The 15,996-nt window shown below is 39.6% G+C and overlaps 2 protein-coding genes across 3 annotated transcripts in view; one reads left to right on the top strand and one right to left on the bottom strand.

The window, feature by feature from the left end:
• The first annotated feature begins 5,159 nt into the window (after positions 1-5,159).
• Positions 5,160-15,070, top strand: tecrl2a (trans-2,3-enoyl-CoA reductase-like 2a). Its single transcript, XM_035142913.2, has 13 exons — positions 5,160-5,356; positions 8,781-8,831; positions 9,163-9,214; positions 9,676-9,720; positions 11,692-11,795; positions 12,220-12,335; positions 13,039-13,144; positions 13,333-13,405; positions 13,485-13,528; positions 13,622-13,679; positions 13,856-13,944; positions 14,036-14,081; positions 14,247-15,070. The coding sequence occupies exons 1-13, from the start codon at positions 5,333-5,335 to the stop codon at positions 14,372-14,374; spliced, it is 936 nt and encodes a 311-aa protein (XP_034998804.1). The 5' UTR covers positions 5,160-5,332; the 3' UTR covers positions 14,375-15,070.
• The window catches only part of LOC118098777 (retinal-specific phospholipid-transporting ATPase ABCA4), a 32,317-nt gene continuing 31,380 nt past the window's right edge, over positions 15,060-15,996 (bottom strand). For both annotated transcript variants that reach the window (XM_035142909.2, XM_035142910.2), the window contains one exon: positions 15,060-15,948. In XM_035142909.2, coding sequence (XP_034998800.2) covers positions 15,829-15,948 — 120 coding nt within the window. In that variant the 3' untranslated portion in view covers positions 15,060-15,828. The remainder of the gene's footprint in view (positions 15,949-15,996) is intronic.

Below are 15,996 nucleotides of genomic sequence, written 5' to 3'. Positions count from 1 at the left end.
CACTTCACTCATGTTTAACAGCAATTCCACTGTTAGAGCAAAAATCAATCCATCTGACATTGAATGCTTGAGAAGGAGATACTTTTCCTCCCCGCTAATGGATTTTAATTAAGGTCATTTTAGCGATATTTTCTCAAAATTTAAGTGAAAGGTTGTTCTTACCTTGGAAGGTACATTAGTGCTTTTCTTCCCTCAATTTATTGGTTCTTCACTGATAAGGAAGTATTAGAGGAAAATTCCAAGTAGGTTTATTACACTATCCTGTGGAACAAATAGGGGGAAAAATGTACCAATCAAAAATATTTATATTTACATTTGATTATATTTATGATCAAAAATGTCTTCCATGTGTTAATGGAGTAAAACCCATAATTCATGCTAAACTGTTAATTATATGATACAACAACTCATATGTCCCAAACTCATTCATAAATCAGGGGTAGATCCAGGGGCGGGGCAAGGGGGGCTCTGACCCCAGCTGAAGTGCCCCTTTCCTTTCAGTAGTCTTTCTTTTATATATATATATATATATATATATATATATATTTATATATAAACTAGCCACTTACTAATCATAAATATAACAATTTGTTAAGGATTTTTTTGAACCACATAATGTAACTCAGTAATGAGTGGCTTTGCTCAAAGTTAGAGCCAAATAGAAATGACATAAAGGTGCACCTTACTGAATCAGGAATTGTGCATGGATGTTGGACATTGTGGCTCCTGGGTTAGGGTTAGAAAAATCCTAGATCCGCCACTGTCATTAATTATCCTTCAGCAAAACAGCACCTTCCTTCACATTATTCGAATCTGATCTAATTCACCTCCACCCGCAGCAGACAGCTAAGTATCAGTTCACTAGTCTCCTTCATGAGCTACAGACCTGAAGACAAAGCCGACTCTGTGAAAGATCAAATGGACAAACATGAAAAAAAGCAGTTTAAGAATGTAAGAGATCCCTTGTCTTGTCTGTCCAGTAACAGATTCTGCTGCCAGGTCACTATCTCCCCCTACTGGAGACACAACAATTGTACTGGTGTACAGTCCAATCAAATAATGTGCAGCAGACCATATTAGCCTGATATATATTACTTAATAGATTGAAATTTCTAGCAGGTGCACTGCAGATCATAAAAAGGCTGGTACAAAAGTGTAAGACTCTCATGGTAAGTTTTAATGCAAAGCAGACTGTTGTACATCAGGCAGAACTGCCAGGATTGTTTGTATTCCTGTCCATAACCTTTCAAGAGGCCCACAAGGGGCACCAGGTGGAAGAACTGGTGCAGGGTGACTAGCCCTTCTATGTCATAGAATGTGTGGACAGCAGTTCAGTGCAGGAATGAGCTTTTGGTTTTTATTGATGAATATTTCCTCGGAACAATTACAATTTATCAGAGGATAATATGAACATTTGGAAGAGAAGGACCAAGGAAAAAAACCTGCCTGTTAAACATAACAACTCTAAACACAGGTACAGACCCAGAGGTTAAATACCTGAAACCTTCCATTAGTCAGTTGAACAAATGTCATTATTACAATATTCAAAAGTTAACAGTGCATATACGATGAATTTGCAGGGTATGCATTGCCCCCTTGATGTTTTCTTTTCTTTTTGGGGGGGTGGTCTCAGGTTTTTGCACGAGCAGGGTCTGAATTTTGTACATTTTATTCCAGCCTGCCTTTGCTGTGTATTACGTCGTCATATAGGTCAAATTACCAGCTGCCACTTGTGCCATGGTTTTTAAAGGTGCACATTGCGAAATCCAGAGCACAGCAGTTAATTATCGATGTGTCAATTGGTGACATACATTCTTAGTTCAATTAAGAGATTAAGGAATAAAATAAACATATAGTCCAATTTAACATTGTTATATTATTTTGAAATAGTCAAGATAAGCACTTTAGGGTGCCCACACTGTCATAACCATCATTGCACATGTGTCTCGCCCACAGTGCATTTTTCTCCAGCATCATGACAATGTCTCCACCACATCAATACCAATCTTTACAAAGTGGAAGGAGACTTCAGCCACTGGGACATGCCCTCACCCTGCAGTGTGCCGATTGGATTCAGCTACAGCTTCCAGCCCCTTTCATCTAAACTCCACATGTCGACACCACATTGCAGTTTCCAGCAACAAACAGCAAATACAAGAAAAGAAAATAAAAGCCCCCAAGCTAAGATGAGCTGGCACCCTCAGAGATTAGATGGTGATGCAGACTGATGGAGAAGTCAGTGATTGGCCTTCTATATAACCAGCAGGAAACAGACTCTGACTTTTGATCATTGAAGGCAAATGCCAAGAACTGCTTGAATCGAACAACATTGTGGCTGAGTTCCTCAAACCTTTTTTACCATAACTCAAGAGGATCTTTGTTAAGAAATAAAAAGAGACCAAACAAATGAAAAGGCCCAGTCTTGGGTACTTACGGGTCGCAGTGATCCAGGGCTGGGCCAGAAAAAGCCTGGGTCCTGCTCCAACACTGTGTCCAAGTTCACTGGAGTCAGAAAAGCACTTAAAGAAAAGCCACTGGAGCTGTTCAAAGAATGTTGCAGTGGAGTTTAAGAGTTTCTAGAAGACAGCAACCAAAATAAACCTGAGCCTGAGTCTTTTTCTTAAGTTTTGTCGGACTGGTTCTTTTGTAATGGTGTAACATCACATTGAAAATGATATTGTTTTTCTTCCAGTTTACAAGGAAAAGCAAAATATGCTTCCTCCCAGAGCTGAATCCGTGTAAAGGATGTATTTGTCTTGAAAACAATCAAAGAGCTTGGCATTGTGGAGTAAATGCAGCACAGTATAGAAACATATATAAAGCAGTCGACAATAATCAGCACTAATTTCACCCAAAGGTGCTGGCCACACTGACCAGTAGAGGACAGTGTGGTCCCTCATGGAGGATGACTGAATAATTGATAACGTTAGATCCCAGTTGCTCTATGACTGACTCACCTCACTCAACAACAATAAGACACCATTTAGAACTACAGTTATACATTCTAACTATAGCATTAATGGTTGAGAAAGAATTTGCTTATGCTTTATACATAACATTTAGAACTTCAAACTTTTGTAACTGACCCAAATAGCTGAGAAGAAAGTGTGAAACCCATGAGCTGTTATGAATGTATATCCAACATCTATAATTCTATTAGTACCAAATATAAAGGGAACACCTGGCACCAAGACATTGTTCTTCTAAAGGACTCATGACTGATCTATAAAACATTTAGCAAAAGATTCATTAAAAAATAATTTATTAAACACTAAAAGAAAATACCTACCTATCTCCATTACAAATACAACTGTCACTCTTCTGCATCTTTATTTTCTGTGCATGAGTCAGACCTGTGTATCTCTTGCAGTCCTCTAATGCCTCCTCATGGGATGTCTAAAAAGAGGCACTGTTCATCCTCTGGAGAGCCTGACTGTGACATGGCAGTAATGAAAGTCTAATAAAATCTTCAATTTTTTAATACGATTTTGGCTTGATGGTGACGCAAGAGGAAAGATCATGGTTCATCTAATACATAGAAGTCTTTGTAACAAATGAATGTCAACAGCAACTTTGGTGGTAATCTGGTGGTATGGATCCAGATATGGAAACTTGACATTGAAAAAGTGTTATGGAGATGTACAGTGTTTTGTGTTCATATTGACAGTGGTGGAGGAAACACTCAAACATTTTACTTAAGTAAAAGAAGAAATAAATGGACACCAAATGAATACCTCACCTTTACCTTTTGTAGTGCGTAGAAGAACACACAATGGCCTTCAGCTAACATAAAAACATAAAAATACCTATTAGGTTTATCTATTCTGGGCTACTGTAGAAACATGGCGGTGCAACCTGGCCAACTCCATGGAAGAGGTACCGCATTCATTCTTTATGTTAGGTGATTATACACAAATGAAAACAACACTATGAATATATGATACATTTCTGCATATGGATCCACATACTTCCAAGAACCTTTAAGTACAGAAATGAATGCATGTTGAACAACCATCCAATGTTCAACTGTAGACAATAGTTCTCACCTTTTCTGTCATTCAGTACGAGTTAAAAACTTAAGTATGGGATCAAGCAGAGAGTATAATGAGCTGCTATCCTCAAATATCATCATTATTCTGTAAAAGCTGCTTAAAAAACAAGACAGTTCATGGGCACAGAAATAAAATCAATCCAGAGGACATCACTAGAAAGTATATGAGGTGAGTTTTAGATGATAAGGAAACCGTGAAGTAGGAGCCTTAGAAATCTATTGTTGTGCTCGAGGGAGTTGGTTCAAAGCACTAAAGCAAGGACACAAGGTATAAGGTTGACGGGTTCATCTCTAAGAGAATCACTTTACACAGAGTTTTTTACCTTCCTCTTTTGTAACTACATATTGTCCCTTAAAAAACAGGCACCCTTGAATAATCTGTATGTTTAACCTTTATGCATGTGAAGTACACTTTGTCCCGAAAGATATTTTGGTGCTCAGCCCTGCCCTGGTGGGTTCATCTTCTGCTGACACGGCTAAGAACCACAGCTGAAGACGGAGTTGGTCAGAGTCATAAACTTTCCTGCTGGCATTTGGTGAAACACATCCCATAGAGAGGTGTTTTGTTACATGTTAAATGGGTATCAGTATTTTTGTACTTTTCAGGGGTGAATATCAGTTGGCTGCTTGTTGTCTAAGCACTTTTTCTTTATTTTTCAGTTTGTATTATTTTTGTCCTCTGCTGCTCCTATTACTTGGAGCTCCTTTGCCGGGCCACTTTCTCCACAGAGGGTTTCCAAGTTTTGTGTCATCTTGTATATTTTATCATCCCCCATATTCTCCTGTGTTCTTCTGTTCTTCACATGTTTCAGTCTCAGGTGGACTCCACCAAAGATACCTCAGCAAACAGAAGCAAGGAAATAGAAGGGAAGGTGGAAAAGAGAAGCAGGAGGGTGAGCATGTGCAGGGTTTCTGGAGTGCCTCTGGAGATTCTGTGTCCCAGCACTATCTCAGATGAAGACAGAGAGCAAGAGAGTGAGAAAGTGTGTGCGTGTAGTGTGTGTGTGTGTGTGTGTTTGAGGGAGGGAGAGAGAGAGAGAGAGAGAGAGAGAGAGAGAGAGAGAGAGAGAGAGAGAGAGAGAGAGAGAGAGAGAGAGAAAAGGAGGCAGGGAAGATTAAGGGGTCAGTGCAGGGATTGTCCAGGAAAGGAGAGGAACTATGTGCTGGGAGGAATGAGTGTGTCTGTGAGTGTGTGTTGTGTTTGCTTGCACTGATTTTGAACGTCATTTTTGTCATCGTGCACACAGAGGATATAATAATAATAATAAGCCACCCACAGCCATGAGCCGGACCACCTTCTTTGAGGTAAGTCCACTGTATTTAGGCGACAGAATGAAAAGGTCAACTGACACTTTTGAGTTCTGATAGATTGATGTCATCGTATACTTTGTTTCACAAGGTCCACTTGAGCAACACACTCATTAACACACATTTAGTAAAGGTCAAGCAGAGATAGGGAAATCAACAATAAGTTGACATTAATAAAAAAAAGAAAAATTCAATCATTTTGACTCTTTGAAACATCCTCAGAAACCTGTATTCTTTGCAAAAACTCTTAATTGTAAAAGTTGGAGCATCTTTTATTTACAACAAGCAGGATGAACTTTTGGACAAGTTTATAAGTGAATATCTGTCAAGCTACCAAAACACACGGAGGGATACTTCAAGAGCTTAAGTAAGTTCAACTTTTAGAAAGTGTCAGTCTGACGTTGGGGTGATCTTTCTGCTTTGCAGCCTAATGGTGAGTTACAGAGACAAAATTATTTCTGGCTGATACAGAAGGTTTCAGGTAAACAAAATTAAGCCGCAGCTCCTTTCATGATGTGTCTCAGGCTTCCAGTCTTGTCTCTCAGGGCCCATTGAGCACTGAGGTAATTCTCTCTAAGTGCAGCAGGCCTGTGGGATGCATGTAGGGTCAGACTGAAACAATCATTCAGTTCTGTTCACACAAACCAGCAGGCCACTAACTTCTTAAGCTAACTTTGTTGACGTATAACAACAGTTTAATTTAGGATGGTTAAACATAACCATCCAAAAATTGAGTTTTTAAAGTACAGTTTTTAATGACTGTTGGTGAACCTTCAAAAAACTTATTGGAAAACTGCCTATGACAGCACATACACATGCCAAACACACAGATTAATGAGCCTTCACTTTATTAAGATAATGAGAATCAAAATGATTCACACGCACAATAACTGAACCTGAACAGAAACAACAGTTTAGTCAGTTTAGTGTTTTTGACTGATCTGGTGAATATTTTTGCTAGATTTTGCAGCATTTAGCTGCATCTGTAGCAGAGGCCTTTCTCTTTTTCATTCTCTGGCTCCACCTTTCCTCGTCTTCTGAGCACAACAACTGTTCAAAAATCACAGAAAATGTTATCGAGGGGGATTGAGAAGCAGGATGGTAGCTATGTGTCTCACTGAGAGATGTGACGATGTGAATTTTAGCATGTGCGCCTGATTTGTGGATTCTGCTTCCTACTTGTTCCTGTTCATCGCACAAATGGTCACAATGACCCTCAGGACACCAGGATATGTCCGGTGTCAATTGGATGACATTCACCAAATAGTTAGATCGATGGTTCCTGAGAACGACCAAGGTCTCATGGGCAACTTGCATCCTATTTCTAAAGATATGTCTTTTATATTGAAAAGTAGTTAAAGTTTTTCCATTCGTTTTGTCAATCAACCTTACAATAATAGATTTGCATTTTGGGAAATAACCTTTTTCATATACTTGCTGAGAGTTAGATACCATTCACACCATTCTAGTGTTTGTAATCTTAAGATACTTGGAAACATATCTATTTATCTTTAAGGCAACACACTTGTATAGCCCAGTGAAAGTGACACTGATGGAAACCAAGGTTAAGACCATTTGTGAGCACTACAGTCGCTGGGGGTACAATCTTTTTTTCTGAGAGTGTGCTGGAACAGATGCTTGTGGAAAATTTAGGGCCAGCTGTCAATTGGCAGCGTGCAGAGAGACGGCTGAGTGCTTAGTTGATTACTTTCCTTGATTGAAAGAGAAATTCTGTCCAGTTTGAGCGAGTGTGAAGGCAAAGGGGACGATGGTAAACAGTGGCCAGTCGTATGCAGCTAATCAGCTTCGATGGTATAATGCTCAGAGTTTGAAGTAATGAGTCTGTGGTTCAAGATCAGCCATTACACTTGTCAGTGACCGCATTAAAGAGTGGCCACGCCTCTTAATTATATAACAAAAACAAACCGTGCATACAAAAAATAAGTGTATGTTTGAAAAAGAGACTTTATTCCCTTCACAGACACAAAGCTCAAAGCCTCACAAGCACGCTCTGTACATGCGCTGTATGACCTGTGTTGTCAGCAGGGCTCCGTATACCCACGAGAGGACTGGGGCGCCTGATAATCACATTTACAAGGGCACAGCACAACTGAGTGCACAGCGCTTTACAGCACACAGTCGTTATGACACCCTTGATGCTCCTCGCTAAAACAACATGTGCCCCGAGAACGCAGCTGCAAAGGTTAGCAGATGGAGAGCAAAACAACCGCATCTCCCTGGATGCCCTCCACTGGAAGCATGAACACACACTGCAGAGACTGACAAGATGAAATTGTCATATTTTAAATCTAGAACTGGGACATTGATGGATTCCATAATATTAACTTCAGGGGGAAAGATATTTGTTTTTTTTGTTTTTTTTAAAAGAATGCTAATTATTTGTTTGATAGTGTTGATGATCTAATGATAATGAAAGCGCTGCAAACACAAATCACGAAAGAACAGAGTTTGGACACAAATTAAATGACAAATGTGTATTTTCTGCAGTGCAAACAGCTGATGTTATGTGTGTATAGCTCTCTCTCTCTCAGCTGTGCACTCAGCAAATCTTTAGCTATCCATTAGCAGGTTATTACACTGTCCAGTAAGGGAGCCAATTTAGCCGGGACAGCTCTGCTGAGCAGCACAGTGTGGAGGGCTTTCAGGGCAAATTGTGGGCCTCCGCCCACCATCCTCCATGCGTACGCTGTACATCACTATTGACACGGACTAATTAAGATGAAAAAGATGTGTGCAAGCAGGTCTGCAGGACAACATGGTTCCTGTTTCTTTCTCCAGATTGAGAATGAGGTTATTGTACTGGAGACAACAGAGAACTGATGAGAATGTCAGCTGTGCTTTATCACATCTGCAGATTTTAATTGTTTTATTCTTATGTATGAAATCACTATAGGAAAGTGTAGAGAACTGAATAATCATATCTTTTTGAAAAGATTTTGTCAGAGAAGTGTTTTCTGCAAGAACATATTCCTTAGTCAGTTGTCTGTATTTTCCCCAAAGGTGTTGGGATATGATTTAGTGTTTTTTATAACGACAACTTTTCCATCAAATCTCGAATGTGTAGATATGCCGTGAGTGAAACTTGGACGCTATCTTTATTAGAATTTTTTTTATCTGTATGTGTCCTTATCAGTATATGAATGTGTTATCATGTCAACATTTAGAGACTTTATCAAGGTTTGCTGGATGGCATTTAAACTTTATTACAAGAAAAGATACTCTGAGATACAGATGAAGTTGAATGTACTTCCAGTCTTATAGCCCAGGCTCTTAAGGAATGGATGGATGGATGCTCTCTGTGGCTTAATTTACCACATCCTCAATTTCTATAGCATTTGAAAAATGTATGTGTGTGTGTGTATCTTATTCTTTCTAAACGTTACATGTTGTGTTTCTTCAGGTGGAGGTCCTGGATGCCAAGACAAGAGAGCAGCTGTGTTTTTTAGATAAGGTACATTGACAACGCTGAGGCCTCAATGACAGCAGTGAAGAAATTTGACTGAGACAGTACTTTAAAATCCCTGAACATAAAGTTTTAAAAGTATATGTTTAACATGTTCCATGTTTTCTGGCTGCACAATCACATATGCACATGGTACCTTTGATATTTCCATCTAGAATTTGAAATTAGGTTTAATGGGTTTAAACAATGTTTGGATGCACAGCATGAAGTACACACTCATTGTAATGACAGTGAATTTCATTTGGTTTTAACACACACAATCAACTGCTTCACTGATATTAAATCAAGGTTTCATTCTTCATGTTTCTATTGTATTCAGGTGGAGCCCCACTCAACAATAGGGGACATCAAGAGCCTTTTTAACAAATCATGTGAGTTTGGTGAGCCTGTGTAATTTTTATTTTATTTTATAATGTGTCCTTTATATTTTGACATTTGAAAAAATCTTGTGTAATATTACTCTCATTCACTTAAAGCTATATATTAAGCTCATTCGTTTAGATATCTGTTTGCTCAGATAAAGCCCAGTTTTAGTATTATTATTATGTTGAATCTTTTATTACACATTTACCACAAACTAAACGTGGCATTTCTGTGTTTTTAGCTATACATGATAATCCTCAGTGGATCCTCTGACAGTACACTGTGCACTTTTAATAGAAGCATTTTCATGTTCAGTCTGAAGTCTGCAGTGGTTCTGCCATCAGTAGGTGTTTGGTCAGAAAAGTTACAGAATGTATGCCAAGCCTCAGGCCGGTTTTCCATTGTGTTCAATTATTATTGGGCCTCAAGACAAACCCGGTGTGTGTGTGTTTGTGTGTTTTCTACGCAGATCCTCACTTGTATCCAGCAAGGCAGGCTCTGAAGCTCGATCCTAGTAAGTAGCCATGTTCTGATTATGTAGTGATTTATGTATTAACATTACTGCACAAATCAGGGTGGCTCCAACAAAAACTGGACACCATTACTCACAAATACTGTGAGGGGGTACCAGTAAACTGTAAACAGAATTTGGATGTTTCCATCCAAAATGAAAGAGAGGTGCAGAGGTTTGGGCTGACTGGTCTCTGAGCTGTCGATGATTTGACCTATGAGAGCAGCCTGTGTGAGAATGTGATGCTGTTACAGCTTCAGTATGAGGTGAAGGCTGAAGAGGAGGTTCAAACACTTGGCCTGTGTTCTATGGTGTGTTTATTCTTTGGCTCTGAATGAAGGAGCTTGTTGTGATTTCGCTGGAATCATCATTAGATGGGGAACGTGAGGTCAATTTAGGCATGAAGCTGTTTAGGAATTCAAATGGGATGGGAATGGTGGGAATGGTTCTATGTTTTTCGATCTTTATTCAAGAGCATGGCCTTTCAGTTTGAGAGCAGGACTTGATTGATTTTACGTTTCAGATTTTGTAATGCTTTCACTCAAAAACGACATAGACCCTGCTTGTGCTATGATCTGCTCTGCCTTTGCCGTCTTTGTTGTTGGTATGTGAGCTTTACTTCTTTGAGAGTACCATACGGACGGTTACTTTAACCGGGTTCACGCACTCCCGCCCTCTGCGGCTTTATTATTAAACCGGCTTCCCGTTGCTGCGCTCGAAGACAAAACGATGACACCTTCATGGAGCAGGTGTCCAGCAGATATCTGGTCAACATGGAGTGGCAAAATCAAGGGTCTCAAGTTATTTATGTCATGGGAATACTGTTGCTGGCAACTATAAAAACAAAATAGATGCCGCCCTGTTTCTTTTCCTCCTATATTTTATGGGAACAGTACCAACAGCAAAAGTGACCAGAATGAGGGTGGCACAATTTCACTCGTTGACACTACACAGCTGGCATTCTATTCTATTCTTTATTGTGGCACAAATAAAGTCCAATCGCAGAAGAAAGAATCCAATCACAGAGGAGAAATCCGAGAGCCGACTGAAGGCTGAAGCTGGAGCACGGGAAATATGTCTAAGCAACAGTTTGAGCACAAGCAGAGCAAATCCAAGTACAAGTAGGGACTATTTGTAAAAATCAACGTGTTCTGCTCTCAAACTGAAAAAACACGCTATTGAATAAAGAGGGAATAAACCTCCATACAGTCAGCAATAGCTTTGGATATATGTGTATAAATAGTCCACTCCACAGAAGGTGTCATGTCAGTCCATGTCCCTCAAGGCTGCTGGTATAATTTGACATTGAAGCAAATTGGAGTATCGCTCATGTTTAAAAAATATATGCAACATCCTTTCAAACCCAGATCTAATCAATGGGTAAATTTAATAGAGGATTTTGTAATTAAATCACATTGAAACCCACTTTCCTTAACATTTACATTGACCTTCACTGTGAATGGGCCATAAACCGCACTGCACCTCTTCACAGAGCCGCATCACTGTGGAAACCATTGTCTGTTCTGTCTTTGTTTCCACCATAGAAGAGAAACTATTTAACTTGGATCGCATTTACATTTATTTTATCTGAAATTAAAACAGGCAATCGCAACATCTAAAAAAAGAAAATGGCATGAGGCTTTGTTTTGAACGAGGTCTATCTTGTTACTGAAAAGCACAGAGAGGAGTTTTGGGTAAAAGCTATCTGGGCCAGTTTCCCCCTAGGATGCTCTAAAAATGTCATCCAATTAGTACGGCCTATTATCTGTGGCTGCACCCCCATGAGCGCTGCCATGTACAGAGAACGTGTGCTGAAAATCTGATCAGGAATTCATTAAAAACATTCTGAAACAGTTTCAACCACTGTGCAGAGCTGCCAACAAGCTTGATATTCTATAGAAACCATTAGGATCATTATTTTACAGCAGTATGTCAGATGGATGTATCTGCATACGTTTTGTTTTACATTTTCAGAAGGAAAATTACTGAGGGAGGATGAAATCTTACAGAATCTACCTGTTGGGACCACTGCCACCATGTACTTCAGAGATCTGGGTCCACAGTTAGGATGGACAATGGTGAGGACCACAACAGAATCAATGATCAGTGTTCTGTTTTGCTTTTACATATAATTAATGTTACCTGACACGATTTTGGAGTCGGATTCTCAATTAGTTTCAGGCAGGGGCCGATCCAGGGGTTAGGGTTAGGGTCAACCATGGAGGGCACCGGCCCTAGCTGAAATCTGAGTGGCCCCTAAAGTACCCCTGTTCTGCCTCTAGTCTACTTCTTTTCTGAATTCCTGAATCAGGAATTGTGCGTGGATGTTGGACTTATAATTGGCCCCTCTTTGTAAATTGTGGCCCCTTTATGGCCCCTGGATAACAAAAATCATTTGCCCTTTAATTTGGGTATCACTTTTTACATCAGAGATTTCCATATAAAATACAGTAATATAGTGATAGAATGAACTCTCCGCTTTTCCTCTTCTTTTGTTCTCAGGTGTTTCTGGCAGAATACATCGGGCCCCTTCTCACCTACCTCCTCTTCTATTTCCGAGTACCGTACATTTACTCGCACAGTTATGCCTTCACCTCCAGTCCCCACACTGTTGTCACGTAAGTGGGAGACAAAAGTGAACTACAGCGCAGATTATGACAGATTATGGCTATAACAAACCCTGAGGCTCAACATTGCTTGCTGTATAAATAGATTTACAGGGAGAGGATTGATTAATTGTCTACAAGAATATCCCAGTTGAACTTTTGGAGTATTTATTGAAGTCCAATTCTTCCTTCTGGCGTAATGTGCCTCACAACAAATTACCTCTATTATGGAGCAAAAGTCTCAGGAATATTAAATCAGGAAACATGTAATCTAATGTCAGTGTACAGGCTTCTATAACGAGTTGGGTTGGTTACAACCATCACTCTATTGATGCAACCACAAAGGCATTATCGAATCCTCCAAATTTTTATGTAAACTATAATGTACTTTTTTCATTATCATAATTTAATAACATACTTAATCTATGTAATTAATCTTGATATTCTGGTCTTGCATTTATCTGCTTATCGTTGGTTTGTTCTGTTATTTACTGCACTTTCTATCTATCTATCTATCTATCTATCTATCTATCTATCTATCTATCTATCTATCTATCCATCTATCTATCTATCTATCTATATCTATCTATCTTCTTTCCTGCATCCCAGACCTTTTGTTGCTGCACATTGGACCAACAGTAATCGTTTAAGTCTCCTTTTTTAAATCTGCTGTGAAAGTTGTGAGATGAAGCCTCTCCTTCCCTCTGTCTCTCAGACGAGCCTGTGCCTGTCACACCTTCCACTACATGAAGAGGTTGATAGAGACTATCTTTGTCCACCGCTTCTCTCACGGGACCATGCCCCTCAGGATAATAGTCAGGGTGAGGACATGAATACCCTTGAAGCAAAGAGCATCGCCTGTGCTTCCCTAATTTAAAATGTGTGGCCTTGTTTTCTCCCTCTCTGATAAGGATTTTAGCCCAAGCTGCTCATATCCACTGTATAGGCTATATGTTTCATTTATAAATATTCATTGTTTGCATTCTGTACTGTTTGTGCCTTCTCTCAGAATTGTGCCTATTACTGGGGTTTCTCAGCTTGGTTGGCCTACCACATCAACCACCCTCTGTATACACCCCCATGTAAGTTCTCTCATGCAGAGATTTTGTTTCTCTACATTCTGCTGCACATTAATTCCAGACTAACCAACTATCTTTACAGCATACGGTGAACTGCAGGTCAACTATGCACTTGTCATATTTGTGGTGCGTATATTTTGAAATTATGAATTCATGTGATTATGCTGCATATGACACATGGTGACTGTAAAGAGTGAAATGCATACATTTCTGCTCCAGATGTGTGAACTGGGAAACTTCTCCATTCACGTGACTCTGAATAATCTCAGAGGAGATGGTGAGTTGAGCTTGATTCTGTAGTTACCACTAATCCATGCATTTAGTATTCAATGTTAACACTATACTGATCCTTCATAGAAGCGTGGATGATCAGGGTGTCTATATTTACAGCATTATGAGAAATGCTACATAAAATCCAATTTAAATGTTGTGAAAACCAAAAACATTTCTCAGGACACAGGAGCAGAAGGTACCCGAGTCCAAATAAGAACCCCTTCACGTGGCTATTTTTCTTTGTATCCTGTCCCAATTACACATATGAGGTAATACAAAGTATTTACAGTGATTTAGTGAATGTCACAAAGGTTGTGTATTTATCTCTTTGTCTGCCTGCATATCTGAAACATGCTGCAGGTTGGAGCATGGGTGAGCTTTTCCATCATGACGCAGTGTCTACCAGGTATGTACACTGCACTATCTTCACACCTCTGCACCAGTGTAGCATGTGCATACTGTACAAACTTGCAGGACCAAAAACAGTGATGAGAAATACTGTTTCAAGCCTCTGGCAGTTTTGATATTGTTAACATACATGTATATGTTATTCTCTCCTCTGTTCTTCCAGTGGCTTTTTACACATTATTGGGCTTCATTCAGATGACCATCTGGGCCAAATGGAAGCACAAAGCCTACAGCAGGGAGTTCAAGGACTACCCCAGCCTCCGGATGGCCATTATCCCCCTGATCCTCTGACAGTGGCTGAAAAATCATAGCATATAAGAGCTGCACATTCTCTCCCTACAGGTGTGCCACTTACAATGAATATGCTGCTGCGAAGTCCAGCACTTTGCAATTTTTTTTTTTTTTACTACTGAATGAAGTGAGAGGGGTGGGAATGGGAGCAACAGTATCGTAGCAATATAGTGGAGCATTTAAAAGCAGCTGGCAACATTTTAATTGCCTGTTCAATTACAACAATGGGCTGTAGTTTCTTGGTATGAAATAAAGAAGTAGATTAGATATACTCTCATTGCGGTTATGTATCCACAATGGTTACACATAACAATTGTTTTTTTGATTTTTTGGAATGCTTAAAGTGATCAGGTAAAGTAAGAGAATTGAAATGAACTCTCATAATAAAGTGCCTGTGGCAGAAAACTATTAGATTTGAAATGTCATGGCATCCATTTAAGAGTGCAACTTCACTTTTGAGCTCTCAGGAGGAATGCTGATGACATTTCATTGTGCTCATAGTGAGCTTCTCCACTGTATATGCACAATAGTTTTCTTCAGAGAAAATGCTATGGTAGTGTCCTTTATCAGGTAGACAGTGATAACGACTGTGGTTCTCTTGCTCTTTCTGTCTAATCTCAGGTTTTGAATTCAACTGTTTTCTACGTGAATGTGAGGTAACTGTGTCTGAATAAAGCTTTACATCTTAAGGAAAAATCCAACTTTATTTGACATGGTGCTTCCTTTGAAAACTTTCATGACATTGTGTCTAATGACACCAGTAACTGATGGAGTAATAAAGCGCAAAGATAAAACAAGACATTAGCAGCACAAAAATATGAAATGGTATCGAAATGAATTTCATAGCAGCAAGAGGAATTTGTAGAAATGATTATCTATACAACACTAGCAGATGGCCAAACATCATTCAGTCCAAGCTGCATAAATAAAGTGCTAAGGATGCTATGCTTCTCTGAGTGCTTCTTTCACTCATCTATAGAAGGCAAAACCATTTAATCTTGCTTGGCATCTGAAGCAAAAAGTAAAACAGGACCTATACTTTCTTTACAAATTGCGTCCAAATCTGGAACAAACAATCATGTCAAGGTCCATGGTCCTCGTTGTACATCTAGTGCTATGTTGTGTTACGTTTGGAAGGCCTACAAGGTGAGCAGGAAGTGGAACATGCAGCAGGCACATAAATGCTCCACACTCTCCAGATTCAAAGCCCGTTAACCCTGTGTACTGGCAGAGCACTCTTGTCACATGTCAAATCTTCAGTCAAACCTGACATTTGTCCTATTTGTCCCTCCCTTGAGGGAAACATCAACTTTACCCTCCATGACCTTTACTAGTCCAACCTGGTTATATGCACCTGGTGCTTGTCTCTATGAGGCCAGTGTCGGGACTTTGTGACGACACTCCAGTGAAATGAAAACCAACGACTCCTCCGGGTTGAGCTTGTTGAGGTACGTTCACTTCCCTAAAGACTTGATGGGTGTTGCGTCGACGTATAGCTGTGCACCAGCAGCTTTTGGATGCAACACTATGGTGTCATCCTCTCCTGACTGTTTCTTGGCGAAATTTACAAACACCTAGAGGGATGTCAAAACATTAAAACAAATTAAATGTCAGTTTGAAGC

The sequence above is a fragment of the Hippoglossus stenolepis genome, chromosome 19, assembly GCF_022539355.2.
Source record: "Hippoglossus stenolepis isolate QCI-W04-F060 chromosome 19, HSTE1.2, whole genome shotgun sequence".
NCBI classification, from domain to species: domain Eukaryota; kingdom Metazoa; phylum Chordata; class Actinopteri; order Pleuronectiformes; family Pleuronectidae; genus Hippoglossus; species Hippoglossus stenolepis.
This window is presented reverse-complemented; position numbering and strand designations above follow the sequence as displayed.